The 22,400-nt window shown below is 32.5% G+C and overlaps 1 protein-coding gene across 2 annotated transcripts in view; it reads left to right on the top strand.

The window, feature by feature from the left end:
- The window catches only part of LOC143078956 (neural-cadherin-like), a 69,699-nt gene that overhangs the window by 26,100 nt on the left and 21,199 nt on the right, over nt 1-22,400 (top strand). Inside the window, exons 4-22 of one of the 2 annotated variants that reach the window (XM_076254034.1) lie at nt 4,121-4,385; nt 7,713-7,821; nt 9,059-9,185; nt 9,532-9,788; nt 10,732-11,009; nt 11,540-11,998; nt 12,466-12,846; nt 13,163-13,366; nt 13,753-13,945; nt 14,506-14,652; nt 15,061-15,176; nt 15,616-15,789; nt 16,401-16,719; nt 17,302-17,322; nt 18,607-19,085; nt 19,840-20,081; nt 20,481-20,629; nt 20,859-21,119; nt 21,991-22,209. In XM_076254034.1, coding sequence (XP_076110149.1) covers nt 4,121-4,385; nt 7,713-7,821; nt 9,059-9,185; nt 9,532-9,788; nt 10,732-11,009; nt 11,540-11,998; nt 12,466-12,846; nt 13,163-13,366; nt 13,753-13,945; nt 14,506-14,652; nt 15,061-15,176; nt 15,616-15,789; nt 16,401-16,719; nt 17,302-17,322; nt 18,607-19,085; nt 19,840-20,081; nt 20,481-20,629; nt 20,859-21,119; nt 21,991-22,209 — 4,400 coding nt within the window. The remainder of the gene's footprint in view (nt 1-4,120; nt 4,386-7,712; nt 7,822-9,058; nt 9,186-9,531; nt 9,789-10,731; nt 11,010-11,539; nt 11,999-12,465; nt 12,847-13,162; nt 13,367-13,752; nt 13,946-14,505; nt 14,653-15,060; nt 15,177-15,615; nt 15,790-16,400; nt 16,720-17,301; nt 17,323-18,606; nt 19,086-19,839; nt 20,082-20,480; nt 20,630-20,858; nt 21,120-21,990; nt 22,210-22,400) is intronic. The other variant, XM_076254035.1, reaches the window with a different exon arrangement.

Genomic DNA, 22,400 nt, shown 5'->3' with positions numbered 1-22,400 from the left:
AAGAAATATCTAATTGCAAAATATTGTGCAATAGCAAGATTTTTTTTTAATTGGAGTTATCTTTCTTTGTCCAGAATCAACTTAAATCTTTGTTATATACAATATACAATGTATATTCACTTTTTACTACCAACTGATAAATTATAATAAATAACATTCAGTGATAACAAGCAGTTTTTTTTACATCTTAATATTTTATGATGTATTTAAATGAGTAGTTATTGTTGCAAACTCCATTAGAAATTTTAATTGAGATTAGTTTTGGAATAAGGGAAAGGGGGATGTGATTAAAAAAATTGGGTTCAATTTTTATACGACCGCAAAATTTGAAAAATTTTTCGTCGTATATTGCTATCACGTTGGCGTCGTCGTCGTCGTCGTCGTCGTCGTCCGGCGTCCGAATACTTTTAGTTTTCGCACTCTAACTTTAGTAAAAGTGAATGGAAATCTATGAAATTTTAACACAAGGTTTATGACCACAAAAGGAAGGTTGGTATTGATTTTGGGAGTTTTGGTCCCAACATTTTAGGAATTAGGGGCCAAAAAGGGCCCAAATAAGCATTTTCTTGGTTTTCGCACTATAACTTTAGTTTAAGTTAATAGAAATCTATGAAATTTTGACACAAGGTTTATGACCACAAAAGAACGGTTGGGATTGATTTTGGGAGTTTAGGTTTCAACAGTTTAGGAATTAGGGGCCAAAAAAGGGCCCAAATAAGCATTATTCTTGGTTTTTCGCACAATAACTTTAGTTTAAGTAAATAGAAATCAATGAAATTTAAACACAATGTTGATGACTACAAAAGGAAGGTTGGTATTGATTTTGGGAGTTTAGGTCCCAACAGTTTAGGAATTAGGGGCCAAAAAGGGACCCAAATAAGCATTTTTCTTGGTTTTCGCACCATAACGTTAGTATAAGTAAATAGAAATCTATGAAATTTAAACACAAGGTTTATGACCATAAAAGGAAGGTTGGTATTGATTTTGGGAGTTTTGGTCCCAACAGAATAAGGGGCCCAAAGGGTCCAAAATTAAACTTTGTTTGATTTCATCAAAATTGAATAATTGGGGTTCTTTGATATGCCGAATCTAACTGTCATGACTGTGTATGTAGATTCTTAACTTTTGGTCCCGTTTTCAAATTGGTCTACATTAAGGTCCAAAGGGTCCAAAATTAAACTTAGTTTGATTTTGACAAAAAATGAATCAGTTAGGTTCTTTGATATGCTGAATCTAAAAATGTACTTAGATTCTTGATTATTGGCCCAGTTTTCAAGTTGGTCCAAATCGGGGTCCAAAATTAAACTTTGTTTGATTTCATCAAAAATTGAATAAATGGGGTTCTTTGATATACCAAATCTAACTGTGTATGTAGATTCTTCATTTTTGGTCCTGTTTTCAAATTGGTCTACACTAAAGCCCAAAGGGTCCAAAATTAAACTTAGTCTGATTTCAACAAAAATTGAAATCTTGGGGTTCTTTGATATGCTGAATCCAAAAATGTACTTAGATTTTTTATTATGGGCCCAGTTTTCAAGTTGGTCCAAATCAGGATCTAAAATTATTATATTAAGTATTGTGCAATAGCAAGTCTTTTCAATTGCACAGTATTGCGCAATGGCAAGAAATATCTAATTGCACAATATTGTGAAATAGCAAATTTTTTTTTAATTAGAGTTATCTTTCTTTGTCCAGAATAGTAAGCAAGAAATATCTAATTGCAAAATATTGTGCAATAGCAAGATTTTTTTTTAATTGGAGTTATCTTTCTTTGTCCAGAATCAACTTAAATCTTTGTTATATACAATATACAATGTATATTCACTTTTTACTACCAACTGATAAATTATAATAAATAACATTCAGTGATAACAAGCAGTTTTTTTTACATCTTAATATTTTATGATGTATTTAAATGAGTAGTTATTGTTGCAAACTCCATTAGAAATTTTAATTGAGATTAGTTTTGGAATAAGGGAAAGGGGGATGTGATTAAAAAAATTGGGTTCAATTTTTCTCATTTGAAATTTCATAAATAAAAAAGAAAATTTCTTCAAACATTTTTATGCCCCACCTACGATAGTAGAGGGGCATTATGTTTTCTGGTCTGTGCGTCCGTCCATCCGTCTGTCCGTTCGTCCGTCCGTCCGTCTGTCCCGCTTCAGGTTAAAGTTTTTGGTCAAGGTAGTTTTTGATGAAGTTTAAGTCCAATCGACTTCAAACTTAGTACACATGTCCCCTATGATATGATCTTTCTAATTTTAATGCCAAATTAGAGTTTTTACCCCAATTTCACGGTCCACTGAACATGGAAAATGATAGTGCGAGTGGGGCATTCGTGTACTGAGGACACATTCTTGTTTTGAGAGGATTAATATTCAACAGCATAGTGAATTGCTCTAAGAGAAAACAAAAATTTTAAGTTCATTAGAACACATTCATTCTGTGTCAGAAACCTATGCTGTGTCAACTATTTAATCACAATCCAAATTTAGAGCTGAATCCAGCTTTAATGTTGTGTCCATACTTGCCCCAACCGTTCAGGGTTCAACCTCTGCGGTCGTATAAAGCTACGCCCTGCGGAGCATCTGGTTCTCATTTGAAATTTCATAAATAAAAAAGAAAATTTCTTCAAACATTTTTATGCCCCACCTACGATAGTAGAGGGGCATTATGTTTTCTGGTCTGTGCGTCCGTCTGTCCGTTCGTTCGGCCGTCCGTTCTTCCGTCCGTCTGTCCCGCTTCAGGTTAAAGTTTTTGGTCAAGGTAGTTTTTGATGAAGTTTAAGTCCAATCGACTTCAAACTTAGTACACATGTCCCCTATGATATGATCTTTCTAATTTTAATGCCAAATTAGAGTTTTTACCCCAATTTCACGGTCCACTGAACATGGAAAATGATAGTGCGAGTGGGGCATTCGTGTACTGAGGACACATTCTTGTTTTGAGAGGATTAATATTCAACAGCATAGTGAATTGCTCTAAGAGAAAACAAAAATTTTAAGTTCATTAGAACACATTCATTCTGTGTCAGAAACCTATGCTGTGTCAACTATTTAATCACAATCCAAATTTAGAGCTGAATCCAGCTTGAATGTTGTGTCCATACTTGCCCCAACCGTTCAGGGTTCAACCTCTGCGGTCGTATAAAGCTACGCCCTGCGGAGCATCTGGTTAACACCTGGAAAGCAGTTACACAAAGACAATTCACGTTGTGGTTAACTAATTTATGAACAAATTGTAAGTTATCAATAGTATATTGAAATAATTGTTATATCAAAAGCAATGACACATATTTCTGAAAGAGTTTTTTCACACTGATGTATTATTTCACCTACACATTCAAATGACTTTTCTCATGACAGAAACATTTACAATTAATTAATATATAAGTGCACAAAAGGTTTATGATTCCTTGACAACGTATAGTATTGCAGTAACTGTTAAATTAAAAGTACAAATACAAAGAATGTTTTTCATGAAGATCAGTGGCTTTTAGGTAAAAGCTTTTGTACCGATTGTATAAATCTTTGCAGTATTTTTTTACCAGGAACAATTTGTTACTTACGATTACGGTGATTTAAAGTGAGCTGGTGCATCACTTACAAAGAAAACTTACATTCAATATATGAGCTGCGTCAGTTAGAAATTGACCTTATTCAAAAATATTAATATTTTTTTAACCGATTTTGGGTTGAAAAAATATTCTTAAGAAAGTCTGTCATTGAAATATTACAAGAATAAAAAAACCAGACCAACATTCATGTTTTAATTTGTTTTTGAATGTTCCATAAACAACCAAAATCTTAAGTATGTACATGTATACATGCACTTTCATAAGGTCAGTTCCATCAGATGCAGCTCATATATTGTTTAATTTTGACAACATTATGGAGTCGTTGAAACTGTATCTTTTCTGAACTCCAAGCTTCATCTTAGTATAAACTCTTAAGTTTTGGTATCTCATTTTGGAAAATGACCTAAATTACATGGTACTATAATATAGTCTTTTTCTAGGAGTTTGAAAATCATGTTAATATCTTACTACCATCACATTTGTATCTGTGTTAAAGAAATAATTTCATAATTTGACAATAATATTTATAATCCTTTTTTATAGATTGACAAATGATGATGGCAGCCCATTAAGCATCAAAGCCAAACCATTCCAATCCAAGACTCCAGATGAAAATACAGATTATGATGGGACCATTAAATTTTCCCTGTTGGATGACAGGGGGCAAACATCAACATTGTTTACCATGAGTGACGAGGGAGAGGTGGCTACCTTACAGAGTATGGATTACGAGGCTTCCACGGCACATCAGTTTGTACTCACTCTCAGGGCTGTAGAAGAATCAACGGGACTGCTAAGTACCACACAGGTATTGCAAGATAGATACTGTGGATTCATTTATTTTTGTGGATACCAATTTTTGTGGATTACCGAAACCTTGCATTTTTGTGGATATGTGATTTCGTGGTTCTGCTTAAGTCTGTTTACAACTTAATAAAAATGTGTATTTCAATGAATATTTAAATTTGTGGTTCACCAGTTCCCACAAAACCCATGAAATTTGGTATCCAACAATAATAATGAATCCACAGCAATAAACACATTTTAAAAGTTAAAAAATATAATACTGAACTCAAATGAACATTCAAAACAGAAAGTCCCTTACTAAATGGCAAAATCCAAAGCTTAAACACGTCAAACAAATGGAAAATAACTTTCATATTCCTGACTTGGTACAGACATTTGCTTAATATAAAAATGTGGATTAAACCTGGTTTTATAACCTCTCACTTATATGAAATGATAAACTATCCAAAAAATATATTCCATGAGTAATGTTAAACCACTATAGCTGTTTCATTGTAGTACTTAAAGCTTGTTGGTTTCAGTTTGAAGAGCTAAGAGTGCATTTTACATTTTTGAATGAAAATTTTAAACTGCAAACTCTAGTGAAAAGTTCAGAAACAATAAAACAGATGGCTTAAAAGTTGTTTGAGCCTAATTAACTGTACAAAGTGAGAAAAAAACTATGACAGAAGTCATTCAGACAACTAATTGGCAATTAGAACCTTAAGAATTTCTTATGTTAGTAAATTTTGTTTTACCTGTGAAATATCAAACCTAATGATGAGATGATAACAGTGAAATATAACAATCATTCAAGATCACGTGACTGCTAGAATCGAGAAAGTGCAATCAAAATGTGTAGTACTTATTTTTTGTTTCCCTTTCAAAATGTGTTTTTAAGGACAAAAAATACCTATATCCTATATTCCCCTGTTGGGTTGTCAACATTTTAGTTCAGGTTGTTTAAATACCAATACATTTGTCAAATCTTTATGTAATTTTACAAAACCTGGACTGAATCTATAGATGGACTTAGTTTTTATACGACCGCAAAATTTGAAAAAATTTTCGTCGTATATTGCTATCACGTTGGCGTCGTCGTCGTCGTCTGAATACTTTTAGTTTTCGCACTCTAACTTTAGTAAAAGTGAATGGAAATCTATGAAATTTTAACACAAGGTTTATGACCACAAAAGGAAGGTTGGTATTGATTTTGGGAGTTTTGGTCCCAACATTTTAGGAATTAGGGGCCAAAAAGGGCCCAAATAAGCATTTTCTTGGTTTTCGCACTATAACTTTAGTTTAAGTTAATAGAAATCTATGAAATTTTGACACAAGGTTTATGACCACAAAAGAACGGTTCAGATTGATTTTGGGAGTTTTGGTTTCAACAGTTTAGGAATTAGGGGCCAAAAAAGGGCCCAAATAAGCATTATTCTTGGTTTTCGCACAATAACTTTAGTTTAAGTAAATAGAAATCAATGAAATTTAAACACAATGTTAATGACTACAAAAGGAAGGTTATTATTGATTTTGGGAGTTTAGGTCCCAACAGTTTAGGAATTAGGGGCCAAAAAGGGACCCAAATAAGCATTTTTCTTGGTTTTCGCACCATAACGTTAGTATAAGTAAATAGAAATCTATGAAATTTAAACACAAGGTTTATGACCATAAAAGGAAGGTTGGTATTGATTTTGGGAGTTTTGGTCCCAACATAATAAGGTGCCCAAAGGGTCCAAAATTAAACTTTGTTTGATTTCATCAAAATTGAATAATTGGGGTTCTTTGATATGCCGAATCTAACTGTCATGACTGTGTATGTAGATTCTTAACTTTTAGTCCCGTTTTCAAATTGGTCTATATTAAGGTCCAAAGGGTCCAAAATTAAACTTAGTTTGATTTTGACAAAAAATGAATCAGTTAGGTTCTTTGATATGCTGAATCTAAAAATGTACTTAGATTCTTGATTATTGGCCCAGTTTTCAAGTTGGTCCAAATCGGGGTCAAAAATTAAACTTTGTTTGATTTCATCAAAAATTGAATAAATGGGGTTCTTTGATATACCAAATCTAACTGTGTATGTAGATTCTTCATTTTTGGTCCTGTTTTCAAATTTGTCTACACTAAAGTCCAAAGGGTCCAAAATTAAACTTAGTCTGATTTTAACAAAAATTGAAATCTTGGGGTTCTTTGATATGCTGAATCCAAAAATGTACTTAGATTTTTTATTATGGGCCCAGTTTTCAAGTTGGTCCAAATCAGGATCTAAAATTATTATATTAAGTATTGTGCAATAGCAAGTCTTTTCAATTGCACAGTATTGCGCAATGGCAAGAAATATCTAATTGCACAATATTGTGAAATAGCAAATTTTTTTTTAATTAGAGTTATCTTTCTTTGTCCAGAATAGTAAGCAAGAAATATCTAATTGCAAAATATTGTGCAATAGCAAGATTTTTTTTTAATTGGAGTTATCTTTCTTTGTCCAGAATCAACTTAAATCTTTGTTATATACAATATGCAATGTATATTCACTTTTCACTACCAACTGATAAATTAAAATAATCTTTACCATTCAGTGATAACAAGCAGTTTTTTTACATCTTAATATTTTATGATGTATTTAAATGAGTAGTTATTGTTGCAAACTCCATTAGAAATTTTAATTGAGATTAGTTTTGGAATAAGGGAAAGGGGGATGTGATTAAAAAAATTGGGTTCAATTTTTCTCATTTGAAATATCATAATTAAAAAAGAAAATTTCTTCTAACATTTTTTTGAGAGGATTAATATTCAACAGCATAGTGAATTGCTCTAAGAGAAAACAAAAATTTTAAGTTCATTAGAACACATTCATTCTGTGTCAGAAACCTATGCTGTGTCAACTATTTAATCACAATCCAAATTTAGAGCTGAATCCAGCTTGAATGTTGTGTCCATACTTGCCCCAACCGTTCAGGGTTCAACCTCTGCGGTCGTATAAAGCTACGCCCTGCGGAGCATCTGGTTTTGGCTGTTAAGATTTACATATAGTCTTTAAGTCATTTACATGTTGTGTTCTTTTTATAAGTCATCAGTGTTGTTTGGATTATAATTAACAATTAGTTAACTATCATATTTTTTTTTTATTTCCATAGCAAAATCTAGGAAAAGTCAATAGTGATGAACACTTAAGAAGGATACATATGTTGCTGTAGCATAACATTTCTCCATTTTAGTAATCTCAATCAAATTGAAATTCTGTAACTTAATTTATCTCAGTTTTCATCAATATGGTAAGGATATGCTATTGATAGGTACTGACACACATTTACACTAATGATATAATATATATGGCATCTGATTTCAGTTGAAAGTCAATTTGATAGATGTTAATGACAATGATCCAACCTTTGAACTATCAACCTATACAAATACGACCTCTGAAGGGACACCTGTCAACACTACATTGTTTTCTGGTAAGGTCACAAATGATTTAGATTATATTATATATGTAAATTGCATTCTTGATGGTATATTCATGCAATCAGAGGAACACTTTTACTTTTTAGTTGTTTTGTAAACAAATTTGTTGGAATAAAATTGAGAATGGAAATGAGAATGTGTCAAAGAGATAACAACCCAACCATAGAACAGACAACAGGAGAAGGTCACCAATAGGTCTTCAATGCAGGGAGAAATTCCTGCACCGGAGGCGTCCTTCAGCTGGCCCCTAAACAAATATGTATACTAGTTCAGTGATAATGAACGCCATGCTAAACTCCAAATTGTACACAAGAAACTAAAATTAAAGATAATTCATGACTAAAAAAGGCCAGAGGCTCCTGACTTGGGACAGGCGCAAAAATGCGGCGGGGTTAAACATGTGTATGAGATCTCAACCCTCCCCCTATACCTCTAGCCAATGTAGAAAAGTAAACGCATAACAATACGCACATTAAAATTCATTTCAAGAGAGGCCCGAGTCTGATGTCAGAAGATGTAACATAAGAAAATAAACAAAATGACAATAATACATAAATAACAACAGACTACTAGCAGTTAACTGACATGCCAGCTCCAGACTTCAATTAAACTGATTGAAAGAATATGTCTTCATCATATGAATATCAGGCACAATCCCTCCTGTTAGGGGTTTAGTATCATACCATCATAATTATATGAGAAGAACATAACCCGTGTTATGCCAACAACTGGTTTTTAAATAAAATATGAAGTATGTAATGCATTATAAATTGAACCAGTGGTACAAGTGATTCATCAATAAATTTAAACTATGTAAAAGGGCTTTGTATCAACATGACATTTTTGGAATCAATGTTAAACTCACCTCTAAAAAATGCAAAAATCACATCAGTTAAAAATGAGTTTGTCTATCCCCCCCCCAAAAAAAATGTATTCTAAAAGTTACTCCAAAGTTACAACTACAACTGTCAGCATAGTCAATCTATTCGCAAAATTGATTTCTATCACTATGTACCACAATTACAATGAAAAAGAGATGTGTGATGAAAAGTAAACAATCAGAATGTTGTTGAATTTCAATTTATAAATTTGAACTCAAAAACAGCATGCACCTTTAAAGGTTAATTACAATTTATTACATGTTTTTGGGGGCATCATACTGGCAAAACAAAAATTTTCAAACGACTTTTCAGACAGATTATTGACTTTGCCATGTTTTTGTTTCTGTAGTGGCTGCCACAGATAGAGATTCTGGAGACAATGCCAAACTAACCTACTCTGTTAGTGATGACCATTTCTATGTGGTTACCAGAATGGATCAAAGGGGTAGATACATTGGAGATATCAAAGTAGCAAAGTTAGTAAATATCAAAATTATATAGAAAATTTATGTACCTTGCACTAGAAGAGGTTGAATGTAAGAAGTTGTGAACAAGATTCTAAAGTCAACTCTTAAGTTTGGATGTAAATAGTTGACTTTTGACATTCAATCTAGTGAAAGTTGGATAAAATAACCTTTAAATACTTTGTCTTTTTCATTATTCATAATGCCAACATTTTATTTCTAGGAGATACAATTATGACTTCCGTACTTATCTCTTTCTTGATTTATAATGCCACCATTTTTGTTTCTAGGAGACTAGATTATGACTTCCTTATATTATATTTTTCTTGATTTATGATGCCATCATTTTTATTTCTAGGAGACTTGATTATGACTTCCGACCTGATCGTTTGTACAAGTTCAATGTCACAGCCACGGATGCCGGACCATTTAAGAAATCAGGTCTAGCTAATGTTGTGATATATGTGACCAATATTAACGATGAGCCCCCAGAGTTCGGTAAAACAAAGGAGGATATTCATACCTTCATACGTGAGGACCAAAATGCTGGAAGTTATGTGAAAACTGTACAGGCCATAGACCCAGATGGCGATAATGTGGAATATTACTTTACAGGTAAGAGTTAAGTCACTCTGGTTTTAAATATGAGGGACTTTGTAATGTTTTCATGTTGTTAAGAAATTAGCATTTATTCACATGTTTATATTGTGTTTTTTGTATGGATTTATTGCTGGCAACACATGAGAGATTTTTAGCATTAATGGTGTTCGAATAGACCACTTTCGAGTTCATCCGTCACCGGAAAAAACTCGTCAATTATACGCGCCTTTATGACGTCATTTACCAGATAGAGGGGGTCGCCTGTATCCCTGCACTATTTACGTTCATCAAGCGTCTTAGTGATAGTCATTGTGCAGGATAAACAAGAAATAATGGTTGTTCTGTAGGTACTTAATGACAATTCCCTAATGACAGCAATGCTGATTGTCAATTTTGAGAATTCAATTTGCTGAATAATTCGTACAATATAGAATTATAGTTTTCCAACCACTCGCTCAACGTTGGAACAGAAGTGACGACGCCCCTAAACGCACAAATGACGTTCACTAAAACCAGAGTTTTTGACGGAAATGCATCGAACTCGAAAGTTGTCTATTAATCTTAAAGATGCCCAATACCTAAAAGTTTTCACATTAGATCACTTTCTTGTACATTCCAATGTTATAAAGCATTTTGTATTACATCACAGTAATAGCCAATTGTTCAATGATGTCATTTTCACTGAATTGACCTCAAGTCAATTAGGCAAACTCATTCATAAAAATGGCTTTAGCAAAATGATGGATGTAGTTAAACAACATAGATGATTTCATTATATATTCTCAAGTAAGTTGTAGCCATGTGACATAAAGACTGAATATAAACAGTGTATTGCAATAAAAGGGTCATCAAAGCTGCTGTGTTTAAAATTTGGAATTGGGCATGTTGAGAAGAAATCATAATATAAACATTGGGGTTATATTTTTTATTGTTATGAAAATGTTTTTTTCTCTTCTAGATAAATTGTCAGTTGCACCAAATGGACCATTTAGAATTGATGCAAGATCGGGTCTCATTACATTAACAAATATAATACCAGCTCATATCCCCTCATACACATTAAATATCACAGCTTATGATGATGGCAGTTGTTGTGGAGGTTCTCCTACACTTAGGAGTGATTCCTATGTTGTGGTAGAAATAAAGGATATCAACAACAACAATCCCAGATTTCCTAGTTGTAGCTACGCTCCTCATATCATGGAAAATATGGCTCCAGGGACCTTTGTTGTCAGGGTAAAATAGATATTTCTTGTCTAAATAAATATTCAATAAAGAATAAAATTAAATGTGCTGATACATGTACAATAACAGTTTACTTAATTTGATAGCAGTTTGTAATTTAGCAGAACTTCAAACAAATTTGAATATAGTAAAATACTGTTAATTATTGTGAGGTTTTTATTAATGTGAATAATGCAACTATGTAAATATGGCAATGATAAGAACTTGAATTCTGATATCTGATAAATATATCTGCATGCAGATTTTCCCCAAATCGTAATAATTAATCCCACATTTGGTTCATTCTTCAAAAATTACAATAATAAATGCACTCAGTAATTTCTGAGATTACAATAGTCTAATTGTTCAATTTAGTTTCTAATAACAGTTTATGATTTTGCCAAGTAAATACAGATTGTGTATTAAAATTTATTGAAATGTAAGAAAAGGTGCATTTTTGTCTGTATTTAAAAGACATATTTGCAGTAGAGTAGGTTTTTATCTTGCCAAGTTAAATTAAAATATTTGACTTTTATTTTCAGGTACAAGCAGAAGATGATGATAGAGGTTTTAATGGTAAAATAAAATACCATGTTGTTACTCCAGCTGGTAAGACGCAGAGCTTCAATGTAGATCCTGACAATGGTACCGTCACATCCAGGGTAATGTTTGATCGGGAATCTGAACAGGGCATGAGAGGTTACCCTCTTACTATCATGGCTGAAGATCAGGGTCAGACCAGGAAGTTAAATAGTTTGTGTACGTTTTGGGTTACCATTGACGATCTTAATGACAATCCGCCAAAGTTTGATTCGTCAATTTACACTCCAACAATCGTGCGTAGTTTAGATGTCAATAAAGTTGTGACATCATTGTTAGCAACAGATCAGGATATGGGTACAAATGCTGAAGTCACATACTCACTTATAGAGAACCCAGAAGACAGGTTCAGAATCGATTCAGATACTGGTACAATCTTCCTCAGCAAGAGTTTGTCTGATGTAAGTATTAAGTATAAACATAACTTCAAAATGGACTAACCCAAACGGAAGCTAGTAGAAGACCTTGATAAGTGATCTGAACATACTTATATATGGACAATAAAAATGGCTCCTTTATGAATTGAGTCAATAAATTAAACATTAATTTAAAAAAAGATTCAAGTTTACAATTTACATTCGAAGGAAGAGAAAGAACCAAGCATAGCAGAATTTCATCACAACAAACGTGACCTTTTTAGCAGTTCGGATTTTTTCTTTAAACTTTACATCTAAGGAAATAGGGTGAAACTTATGTTTAAAATATATACCTCTACAGCAGGGATTTTGTTAAGATCAAACACCTGGTTAATTTTCACGGTTCAAATTTGTTCCACACAACAAGTTTGAAAATCCATGTTTTTTGCCGTAATAACATTTATCTTTCTGAAAAAAAAACACACTTTTACAGTTTTTGTTTTCTCTTTCAGTTTTTTGATAGTTCAATAAGACTACAAGTAAGGACAGAAGACAAGGGAATCCCCCCACTTCACAGCACGGTACTGGTCAATATTGATGTTACGACTGGTGATCAGCCTGCCCCGACATGGGATGACAACTATAATGGTCAAAGTTTTACTGTAAATGAAACAGAACAAGTTGGATACAAAATAGCCACGTTTTATGCTTCTTCTAATGTACCACCACCACTAGATGGCGTTTCATTTGCTATAGTCGATTCCAATGGACAACCTAGGCAGTCAGCAGGAAACTTCCGTGTTGAAGGAAGGGACAATTACATGAATTTGCGATTGAATGGACCATTGAATTACAAGATCAACAACACTTATACATTACGTCTCAGAGTAACTGTAAGTTTTGATAAAGATTTACGTAAAACTCCAGACATTATAATAATGAGACGATTAAAAGAAATTAATTTAATCAAGTAGATTCATATGTATCAAAAATTGAAAATAAGACTCAGTATAATTAAGTCCAGTATTGTTTTAAATAGATTAATAATAACATGTTCTATTGCCTGTAAGTTTTATGATAAAAATTTGATTCAAAATTATTTAGGGTATGATTTTCATGCGCACTAAATATATTCTGGATTATTCTGCATCAGGTTTGCTTAAGAACAAGTTTGATAATTTTCAATTTTGATTTCGATCCATTTTTCAGAATCAAGGCCTCACTCCACTTTCACAGGAAATGCGAGTAACTATTAATGTCCGTGACATGAATAATGAAGTACCACAGTTTGAAGGACTAGACCCCAAACTTGCTAACTTATTCCGTGGTAGTGTCCCAGAAAATGAACCTTCTGGAGTATCTGTGTTTACAGTGAAAGCTGTAGATGCTGATGCTGATCTTCCAAATAATCTGGTGAGTTATTTCCCGTTGTATTGATTTGAATATTATTTCAGGTATACATTTAGTTCTTTCTTTTTTTTTAAATGGGGAGAAAAGTAAAAAAACAAAAAAAACACAACATAGAGGAAAATTCCTAAGGATATGGCAAAATCAAAAGCTCAAACACATTAAACAAATGGATAACAACTGTCATATTCATTGATTTAATTAATTTTCAGTAACTGAAACACTTTTTGGGAATTTTCAAAGAAATTTATTTGGTTTGACATGCTCACATAGTTATACTTTTTAAATTAAACTTTTTAAGGATGATGTACATTTTCCCCTAACTTGTGAGTTTTGCATTGAAAATCATATTATTTCTGTATAAAATCAAAATCAAAAATTCCTTTTCCCAGGTATACTATAGCTTGGTAGCAGATAAGAACAATGCCTATCTTAAGTTTAGAATTGACCAGCAGACAGGTCTAATAACCACAAATACAACATTTGATAGAGAGGAAGAGAATGTCTACTTTATAACTGTAATGGCTAAAGATGGTATTAATTCTGATATTCCTTATCATGAACCACCTAACTCGCCAAATAGTGGTAAGTGGTTAAAATTATAGCACAAAGACCTGTTAAAGAACAATGGTTTGTAAGGTACCAGTTCTCAATAACTTAAGGTTAACCCTAGACCAGGAATTTAATTCTTAGATTGATGTTTTATGTGAAAAAAAATCCATGGATGTAATTTTTTTATGAAGCAGGAAAATTTTAATCCATTCACAAGAGGTTTCATTTTAACCAAAACTATTTTTGGAATTTTCCAGAACAAAACATGGACATTATTTCTATAATACTGGAGCAAAGGTATGAATTTCTAATCTCAATTCACATTATTCTACAGTAGTATTCTTGTAAGTTGTTTCATATTAAAATTTGTGGTTATGATATCAATGAATCAAAAACATATAAAAGTTTGTACCATATTTATTCACGATAATGAATTTTCATGCAGGAAGTCATGGTCCACTGCAGGTACTCTAACTTCCTCTACCAATAAGAACTAGCTACCGTGATATAGCCAAACGTACTGAAAGAAAAAACATTATTAATCAAGCAATCATTACATTTGAAGCAAAAATAAAACTTTATAATATTTGCAGCTCAAGCTCAAGTCCAGGTTATTATTGGAGATAAGAATGACAACCCTCCAGTGTTTGAGAAGCCTCTTTATGAGACAAATGTGTTTGAACAACCTCCAGATAGTAGTAAATCCATAATCAGGGTACAGGCCACTGATAAAGATATAGGTAATTAAAGTTAAGATAAGAATTGTCATAAAGGGATGAAGGTCTAAGAGCCATTAGTTGTGAAAACCAATGTTTCTAGCGCAGACATCCAATGTAAAAGCTGTTACTTAAAACAAAAATTATTATTAAGGCTTGTGCTTTTTTAATATTTTTAATTTATATTTCATCAAAACTCAATTATTGACATTGAACATACAGAAAAAAAACCATGAACAATCTTAAATTGATAGTAAAGCTTTTAAAACTTATATAAGCAAGTTCTGCCAATTGATATTTTCATAGTAGAGGTTGAGATCCTAAATAATTACTGATTCTATTAAATGGCATAAAAAGTAAAGCTGTACTCTACCTTTTCATCTTGAAGTTATAATATCTGTCATCCTGAATACTAACTACTGTATATTTTAGCTGATACCTTGACGTACTCCATAACCAGTGGTAATACTGATGGTGTATTTAGTATACGAGGGAAGAGTGGGGATATCTATGTAGCCAGAGACCTAGATTATGAGACCATGTCACATGTAAGCTTTTACAGAGGATTGTTTGGTATTTTATTGGTTAATAAATAATTTGCACATTGCTGTCACTAGAATAAGTACTAGACTATAGTCTACACATGTTTCTTCAATAATCTTTGTTTGTTCAGCTTGAGGCGAAAAATTTTGATTTAATAAACAAAAAAAGAATGAGTATTTATAAATTGATAGTACTCTTTTATTGGCAGCTCTGCTTGGCAGTTTGAATATTGAGGAAAAAAATTATAGACACCTGAGTTTGGTGAATGTCCAAAACATACTTTAAATAAGAAGTTAGCAGAACTGCTCTATATAATTTTTGGAAGAAAAAAAAAAGAGTTTCTAAATATTTCAAAAGATTTTTTTACAGTTTTTAGGTGGAATTGTGTAACATTCATTTATTTAGTTACATTTTTCACTCAGTGATCTGATTATTATTTTTCAGACCTTCACCCTAACTATAACAGTGAGTGACAGTTTCTATACCAACATGACAACAGTAATACTCCATGTACAAGATGTCAATGATAATGCTCCAGAATTTACTAAGTCAGAGTATGTTATAACATCTGTTGTGGAAGAGGAAACCCCACCCCGGGGAGGACAGTTTCTTGTTCAGGTAAATATATACTTGTAGAGTACATTATCACTCTGCTCTGTAATTCTTGTATCGCTACTTAGAGAAGAGAGTAGGCATTATCAGCGACATCACAATGTCTGAGGAGATGTTATCAAGCTTGCTTTCGTCAAGCATAAAAATGTCTTAGGGAGGAGTAAAAGACCAGTAATAGAAAGATAAACAGATAATCAGGTTCTGTTCATATAGATATCGTTAGATTTAAGCCGCTCAACACAATGTGAAGCTTTTTAGGTCGTTCGCTGTGATCACTCGCCAAAAAGGTTCACATTACTGGCTCAGGGGTAATAATATACAATATCAATGTGTAGAAAACTGTCTATACTTACCCAAGTTTTAACTAATTGTCTAAGGGAGAAAAGACAGCTTTTTCAATTAACAGATAAATGATAGATAATAAGGGTTTTATTTTGGAGAAATGTATTCAGCAATTGTTACTGGGCTTGAACTGCACACTTTTTATGACAGACAGCCAGATGGACAAACATACCATCTCTTGTGAAGAGTTGTCACACTCATACCATATCTTCTTTTTATACTAAATATGAATATTACAATTTCACTATGTAACAGATTCAAATGTTTATTTATAGGTTGGTGCAACCGATAAGGACACTGCCAGAACCACAGATTTTGTATACAGTATTAGTAGTGATGACAACAAACCCAATGATCCAACATTCTCCATAGAACCTAAAACTGGTAGGATCTTCTTACTGAAGTCCTTAGATAGAGACTTGCCAAAGGGACGAGCAGAGTACCAGTTTAATGTTCTGGTTGTGGATGAACCTAACTCAGCACAGTCCCTGATAGGTTATGCATATGTCAAGGTCAAACCTATTGACATTAATGATAATCGACCAGAGTTCACCACAAATTTGACCGGTTATGTTCCAGAAAATTCTGCTAAAGGTAAGGGGCTGTATACTTGTAGTAAGGTAAATTTTTGTTAAGCTGAACTTTTTAACGTATATATATATATAAGTAAATGTAAATTATATTGAACATAGTTTGGGTTATAATATATCTATCTGAATAACATTCTTGATCAACTTCTATATCTAGAGCATATGATAGCCCTGAATATTAATGTTGCATTCAATAACTACAGTGGATGTTAACACCAATTTATCGTCTATATATCAATTATATAAATAAATATCATATCATATCATATAAACATGTATTACCATCATTTATATTTGCTGTATGCTGCTTGTTGTTCATGCAAATCTGTGTAGGAATATTACATCAATGAGAGGGCTGGACAGATATGAGGGAACACTGGAATGAGGGGTGGGAGTCAAAGGGAAGAGAGAGAGTAAAATTGGGACATTCTGGGAGATTTTTTTCTTCAATTTTCAACTGGGAATAAGAGGGATGAAAATGGAAGTAGGAGAGAATCTGGATTCTAGCTAGATAATTTTGAATCAGGCCCCTCTGTCCATCCCTCATCTGTTGCTACAGGAGGCTTTAGACATTTTGAATTTTTAGATTTTAGAGACAAAGTATTCGGTATGTATGGTGTTGTGTGCTTTTCAAGGTCAAGGCAGATAATTTTACTTATCAATTGATTTTGATTTTCTGCACAAAGAAAATGCAATATTTTTTCCATCCCTTGCGTTTATTTGACTCTGTCCTGATTTTGCTTTCTGTCATATGTATTTTGCCATAAAATTTTTGTCCACTTTTACTATTTTATGAAAGATATGTTAAATAAATGCTTGTATTGTACACTTTAATTTTGCCACGTTTATTAATTTTTTTGAATGAAGTTTTTATTTATTCGCTTATTTATCTCATATTAAAATCTTTCCAATTTGTCATCATTATCTGTTTTACTTATGTATAAGAATAAGGAGGTGTGGCATGCTTGCCAATGAGACAACAATTCACCAGAGAGTTAAAACTAAGATACATGTAAAAGCAATAATAGGGCACTGTACTGACTTCAACAATCCGAAAGACATATACATTTAGTCAGATAAGAAAGGTCCTGACATGAAAATGTTAAACAGTTCAAACGAGAAAGCTAATGTCCTGTTTAAGATGGAACCCAACACTTTGTATATAATAGATTTTGTTAGTTTAGTTTTCCTAAAATTTTGACAAAATATTTTCTTTGACCTGTTGACAAAAATATAAAAAATTTCAAGAAAAGAATTTACAGGAATTTACTTTTTGATCACTGAGAACTTCATTTCTAATAGAAAGTCATTAAAAGGGTCTGCTGATTTTAAAAGAGTCTGTTCTGTACCCCCTCAAAACTATACAAATTACGAAAAACAAATATGACAGACATGAACCAACAACAATCACAGACTTTGGGCAGGCTCATAAAAAATGTGGCAGAGGTATATGCCAATTAAATATCACACATATAAGATATGCACATATATATCATCTAACACACATCTCTTTATATCAGTTTTACACAATGTATTTGTGCACATTGATTTTTTTGTTTTAGAGTTTTTAGGTGTAACTGATTATGAAGTACAACGTTTACTAGTTTCATTTTTGAAATTAATCATCATTAATTTTGATTATTTTCATTAAAAGTTTTATAAAATTTCAGATAGTTCACAACCAGTTGACAACATAAATATTTATTGATTTCCATAAGAAGATAATTTTGAAGTAAAAAATATTGGAACTAACTCCCAGTGTCTGAAAAATCTAAATATGATTTTAGCTTTTCTTGCCAAGATTGCTGACTATATCTGTTAATTAGTATGACTCAACATCATCAATGAATCTATAACTGTAAATATATATGTATGAAATGTCTAATTGTAGGTAAGAATGTGATGACAGTGCGAGCTAATGACGTGGACTATGGAAGAAATGGTACGGTACATTATATGATCGGAGACAATCGTCCAGTGGATCCAGAAACTTCAATGAGTCTGTTTCTAATTGATAGAGAAACTGGTCTGATAACGTCTAATACCAACAAACTGGACCGTGAGACATTAGATCGTTATTATCTCCCCATTGTGGCGTATGACAATGGCGTCAATCCACAAAGCTCGACTGCTACAGTGACGGTCGTGGTTACAGATGAGAACGATGAAAGGCCCAAATTTCTACAGAAGATTTATCGTGTTGATTTGTCTGAAAGTCAGTTAAGCGGTCCTGTGGTCTCTGTCGTGGCTACTGATGATGATGTTGATGACAATGCAAAGCTGACATACTCAATAGTGACACAGAATGATCTGAACTTTTTCTCCATTATAACTTTACCTTCCAATGATGGAGTAATTACAGTCTATAACGTAAGTTGACATTATATACTCAGACATAGATGAACTCTATTTTTTCTGTATCAAAATTTTAACTTTGTTTAGTAAAATATCATAAATAATTCTTTATTAATTAGATATAAGAATATGTGGTATGAGTGCCAATGAGACAACTCACCATCCAAGTCACAATTTGTAAAAGTAAACCATTATAGGACAAAGTATGGTCTTCAACACAGAGCCCAGGCTCACACCAAACAGCAAGCTATAAAGGGCCCCAAAAATAACTTGTAAAACCATTCAAATGGGAAATCCAATGGTCTAATCTATATGAAAAACAAGAAACAAAAAACACCTATGAACCACATCAACAAACTACAACTACTGAACATGATCAGATAAGTCTATTTCACAAAAATCACAATAAAAACTATTTATCCAGCACAGTGTTAATTCATAGTTTTGTAAGATGCTTTTAACTTGAAAAAATAAGTAACAAGAGAAGTATCATATGAATTTAAACTCTTTATTTTTAATTTCGGAGCCTGTTCTTTATGTGCAACATTTCATAAAATGAAATCTTTTAACTCTTGGATCATCAATACATTGTTTATATAAACTAATTCATCTGAGAATAAGAAAAATATTGAAATTAAGATAAAGAGTAACAATTACAAACAAACAAGAACTTAAAGACACATATTTTAGAAGAAGAAAAAAGTTTTAGAGTTATGATTTGAACGTACGTTGCAATACACAATTTAATTGATACTTTCATGTATTTTAGCCTGTTGATTATGAAAACAGAAGCCAGCGTTTCTTCAACCTGACAGTAAAAGCTAGAGATGCTAATCCCAACCATTTTGATATCGCCCATGTTGAAATTACAGTAACTGATGCTAATGATGAAAAACCAGAATTTCTGAAGAAAGTAGAAGTCATCACAAAGGATGAAAATATCCCAGAGAATTCATTGTTACACACCTTCTCAGCACATGATAAAGATAGCCCACCAAATAATGAATTTACGTAAGTAACAAATATTTCACAAGAGAATTCAGTTCTATATTCCTTTTCATCACACCATGAAGATAGTCTCTAGATAATAGATTAACCCAATATTAGGATGAACCTATCGCAGAGATTGTCCCTCTAGATAATAGATTAACCCAATATTAGGATGAACCTATCGCAGAGAGATTGTCCGTTAAAAAACTGGGTCAATAAAGCTAAAGATGGCCAATTAAATGATGATTCATGTAAGATTGACAAGTAACTGAATTCATTCAACATAAGGCCTCAAAAGCCAAAACTTCTGGTATAAGGTTAATAACATTATCTTGAAAAGTAACTAAACATTTTCAACAAATAATCAGTTGGGCCAAGACTTTAAAGAGTAATGTTAATAACTTTTGATTTTCACTTCAGATTTTCAATAGCTGACCATGCAGACAGGTTTTATGTAGAACAGCATGGAGACTATTGTATGGTCAAGATACAGAATGGACTTGATGGTCAGACATTGGACAGAGAGACTAGTGACCAGTATACAGTTAAAGTTCTGGCAATCGATAAAGGTACAGTAATCATGATTACACTAGTGTATTTCAGTACATGTAGCTAGTGACAGAAATTACACATGAAATGTGATCCCAAATGTAAATTATGAATAACTTTCATTATTGGAAACAGGCTCTGAAATAAAGCAATCAAAAATAATGATACAATGTAAATATGTAATCTTCAAAATATTATCTCAAATTTATAAAATATGTAACCAATCAGAACATTCTTTATAAATTATAGGAATTCCAGCACAGACAGGAACTGCCACATTGTATATAAAAGTAACAGATCTAAATGATGAGGCACCAACCTTCGCCAAACAGTATCGTCCAATCGTAATGGAAGATGAGGACCCATCACATGAACCAGTAATTACTTTCAGTGCCATGGATAGAGATACCAAAAAATATGGTCCACCATTTAAGTTTGAATTACCTCCCTGTAAAAATCCTACATGCAATGAGAACATCAACCGTATGTTTAGTTTGGAATTTGATCCAAGTAAGTTTTAACTATTGTTGTTGATAATGTTATTTACTGACAGGGTCTTATCCCATGAGCACTTCACTTGAAAAGAACTATAAGTATATGAATAGAAGGAGATAAGAGCTATTTTACATCATCGAGACAGCAACCAAGTGACACAAACAAACAAAGGACATCTACAATTTAGAAAATGTTGATAAAATAGAAGATCTACAGTTAAATAAACAAAAAATATATTATTTTATAAAAAAAAAGAATCCACACAATAAACTGCAGTTTAAATGATTGACTGCTTGGATAATTGTATTAAATACAAAATATTAGAATTCACTTTTGTGACTTATGAGAAAGCTTTTCTTTACCTGATTTCCGGTGGATTCATTTATATTTGTGGGTATCAATTTTCATGGATATTTGTTTTTATGCCCCATTTATGGGCATTATGTTTTCTGGTCTGTGCGTCCGTTCGTTCGTTCGTCCGTCCGTTCGTTCGTTCGTCCGTCTGTCCCGCTTCAGGTTAAAGTTTTTGGTCGAGGTAGTTTTTGATGAAGTTGAAGTCTAATCAACTTGAAACTTAGTACATATGTTCTGTATGATATGATCTTTCTAATTTTACTTCCAAATTAGAGATTTAACCCCATTTTCACGGTCCACTGAACATAGAAAATGATAGTGCGGATGGGGCATCCGTGTACTGGGGACACATTCTTGTTTGTGGTTGGGCCAATCTGCTTACGAAGCCCAGAGAATATTTACAATTCCTTGAACCCACAAAACCCATGAAAATTGATATCTAACGAATAATAACAAATCCACAGTATTTTAGTTCACAATTTTTTGTAACTTTATTCTTCATATTTTAATTATTCTTTATTTATTACATTAGCTGGAGATGGGGGAAATGGAACAGGCAAAGTTATGGCCCTTGGAAAATTTTTCCGTGAAGAACAGAAATTTTATTATTTACCAATCATAATGAAGGATATGGGAGGTAACAACCGATTATCAATGACAGGAACGAGTACACTGACCATAGAGATCGGAGATAAAAACAATAATCAACATTATGATGGATTCAAGGAGATATTTGTATATAATTATAAAGGTATGTATTGCCTTTGATAACAGCTTATGTAGATTTTCAATACACTTTCTCACATTAACAAGTTTGAAGTGTCTGTATCATGGACATCATTTTATATTTTTATGCTGAAGTGGAGAAGGCATTAAGGCAAAAAATGTCTTGTAACATCTATCATAAAAAATAAATACAGTTTCTATATATTTATGCTAATA

Source organism: Mytilus galloprovincialis, chromosome 6, assembly GCF_965363235.1.
Source record: "Mytilus galloprovincialis chromosome 6, xbMytGall1.hap1.1, whole genome shotgun sequence".
NCBI lineage: Eukaryota > Metazoa > Mollusca > Bivalvia > Mytilida > Mytilidae > Mytilus > Mytilus galloprovincialis.
Note: the sequence above shows the minus strand (reverse complement) of the source record. Positions and strands in the feature narration are given on the sequence as shown.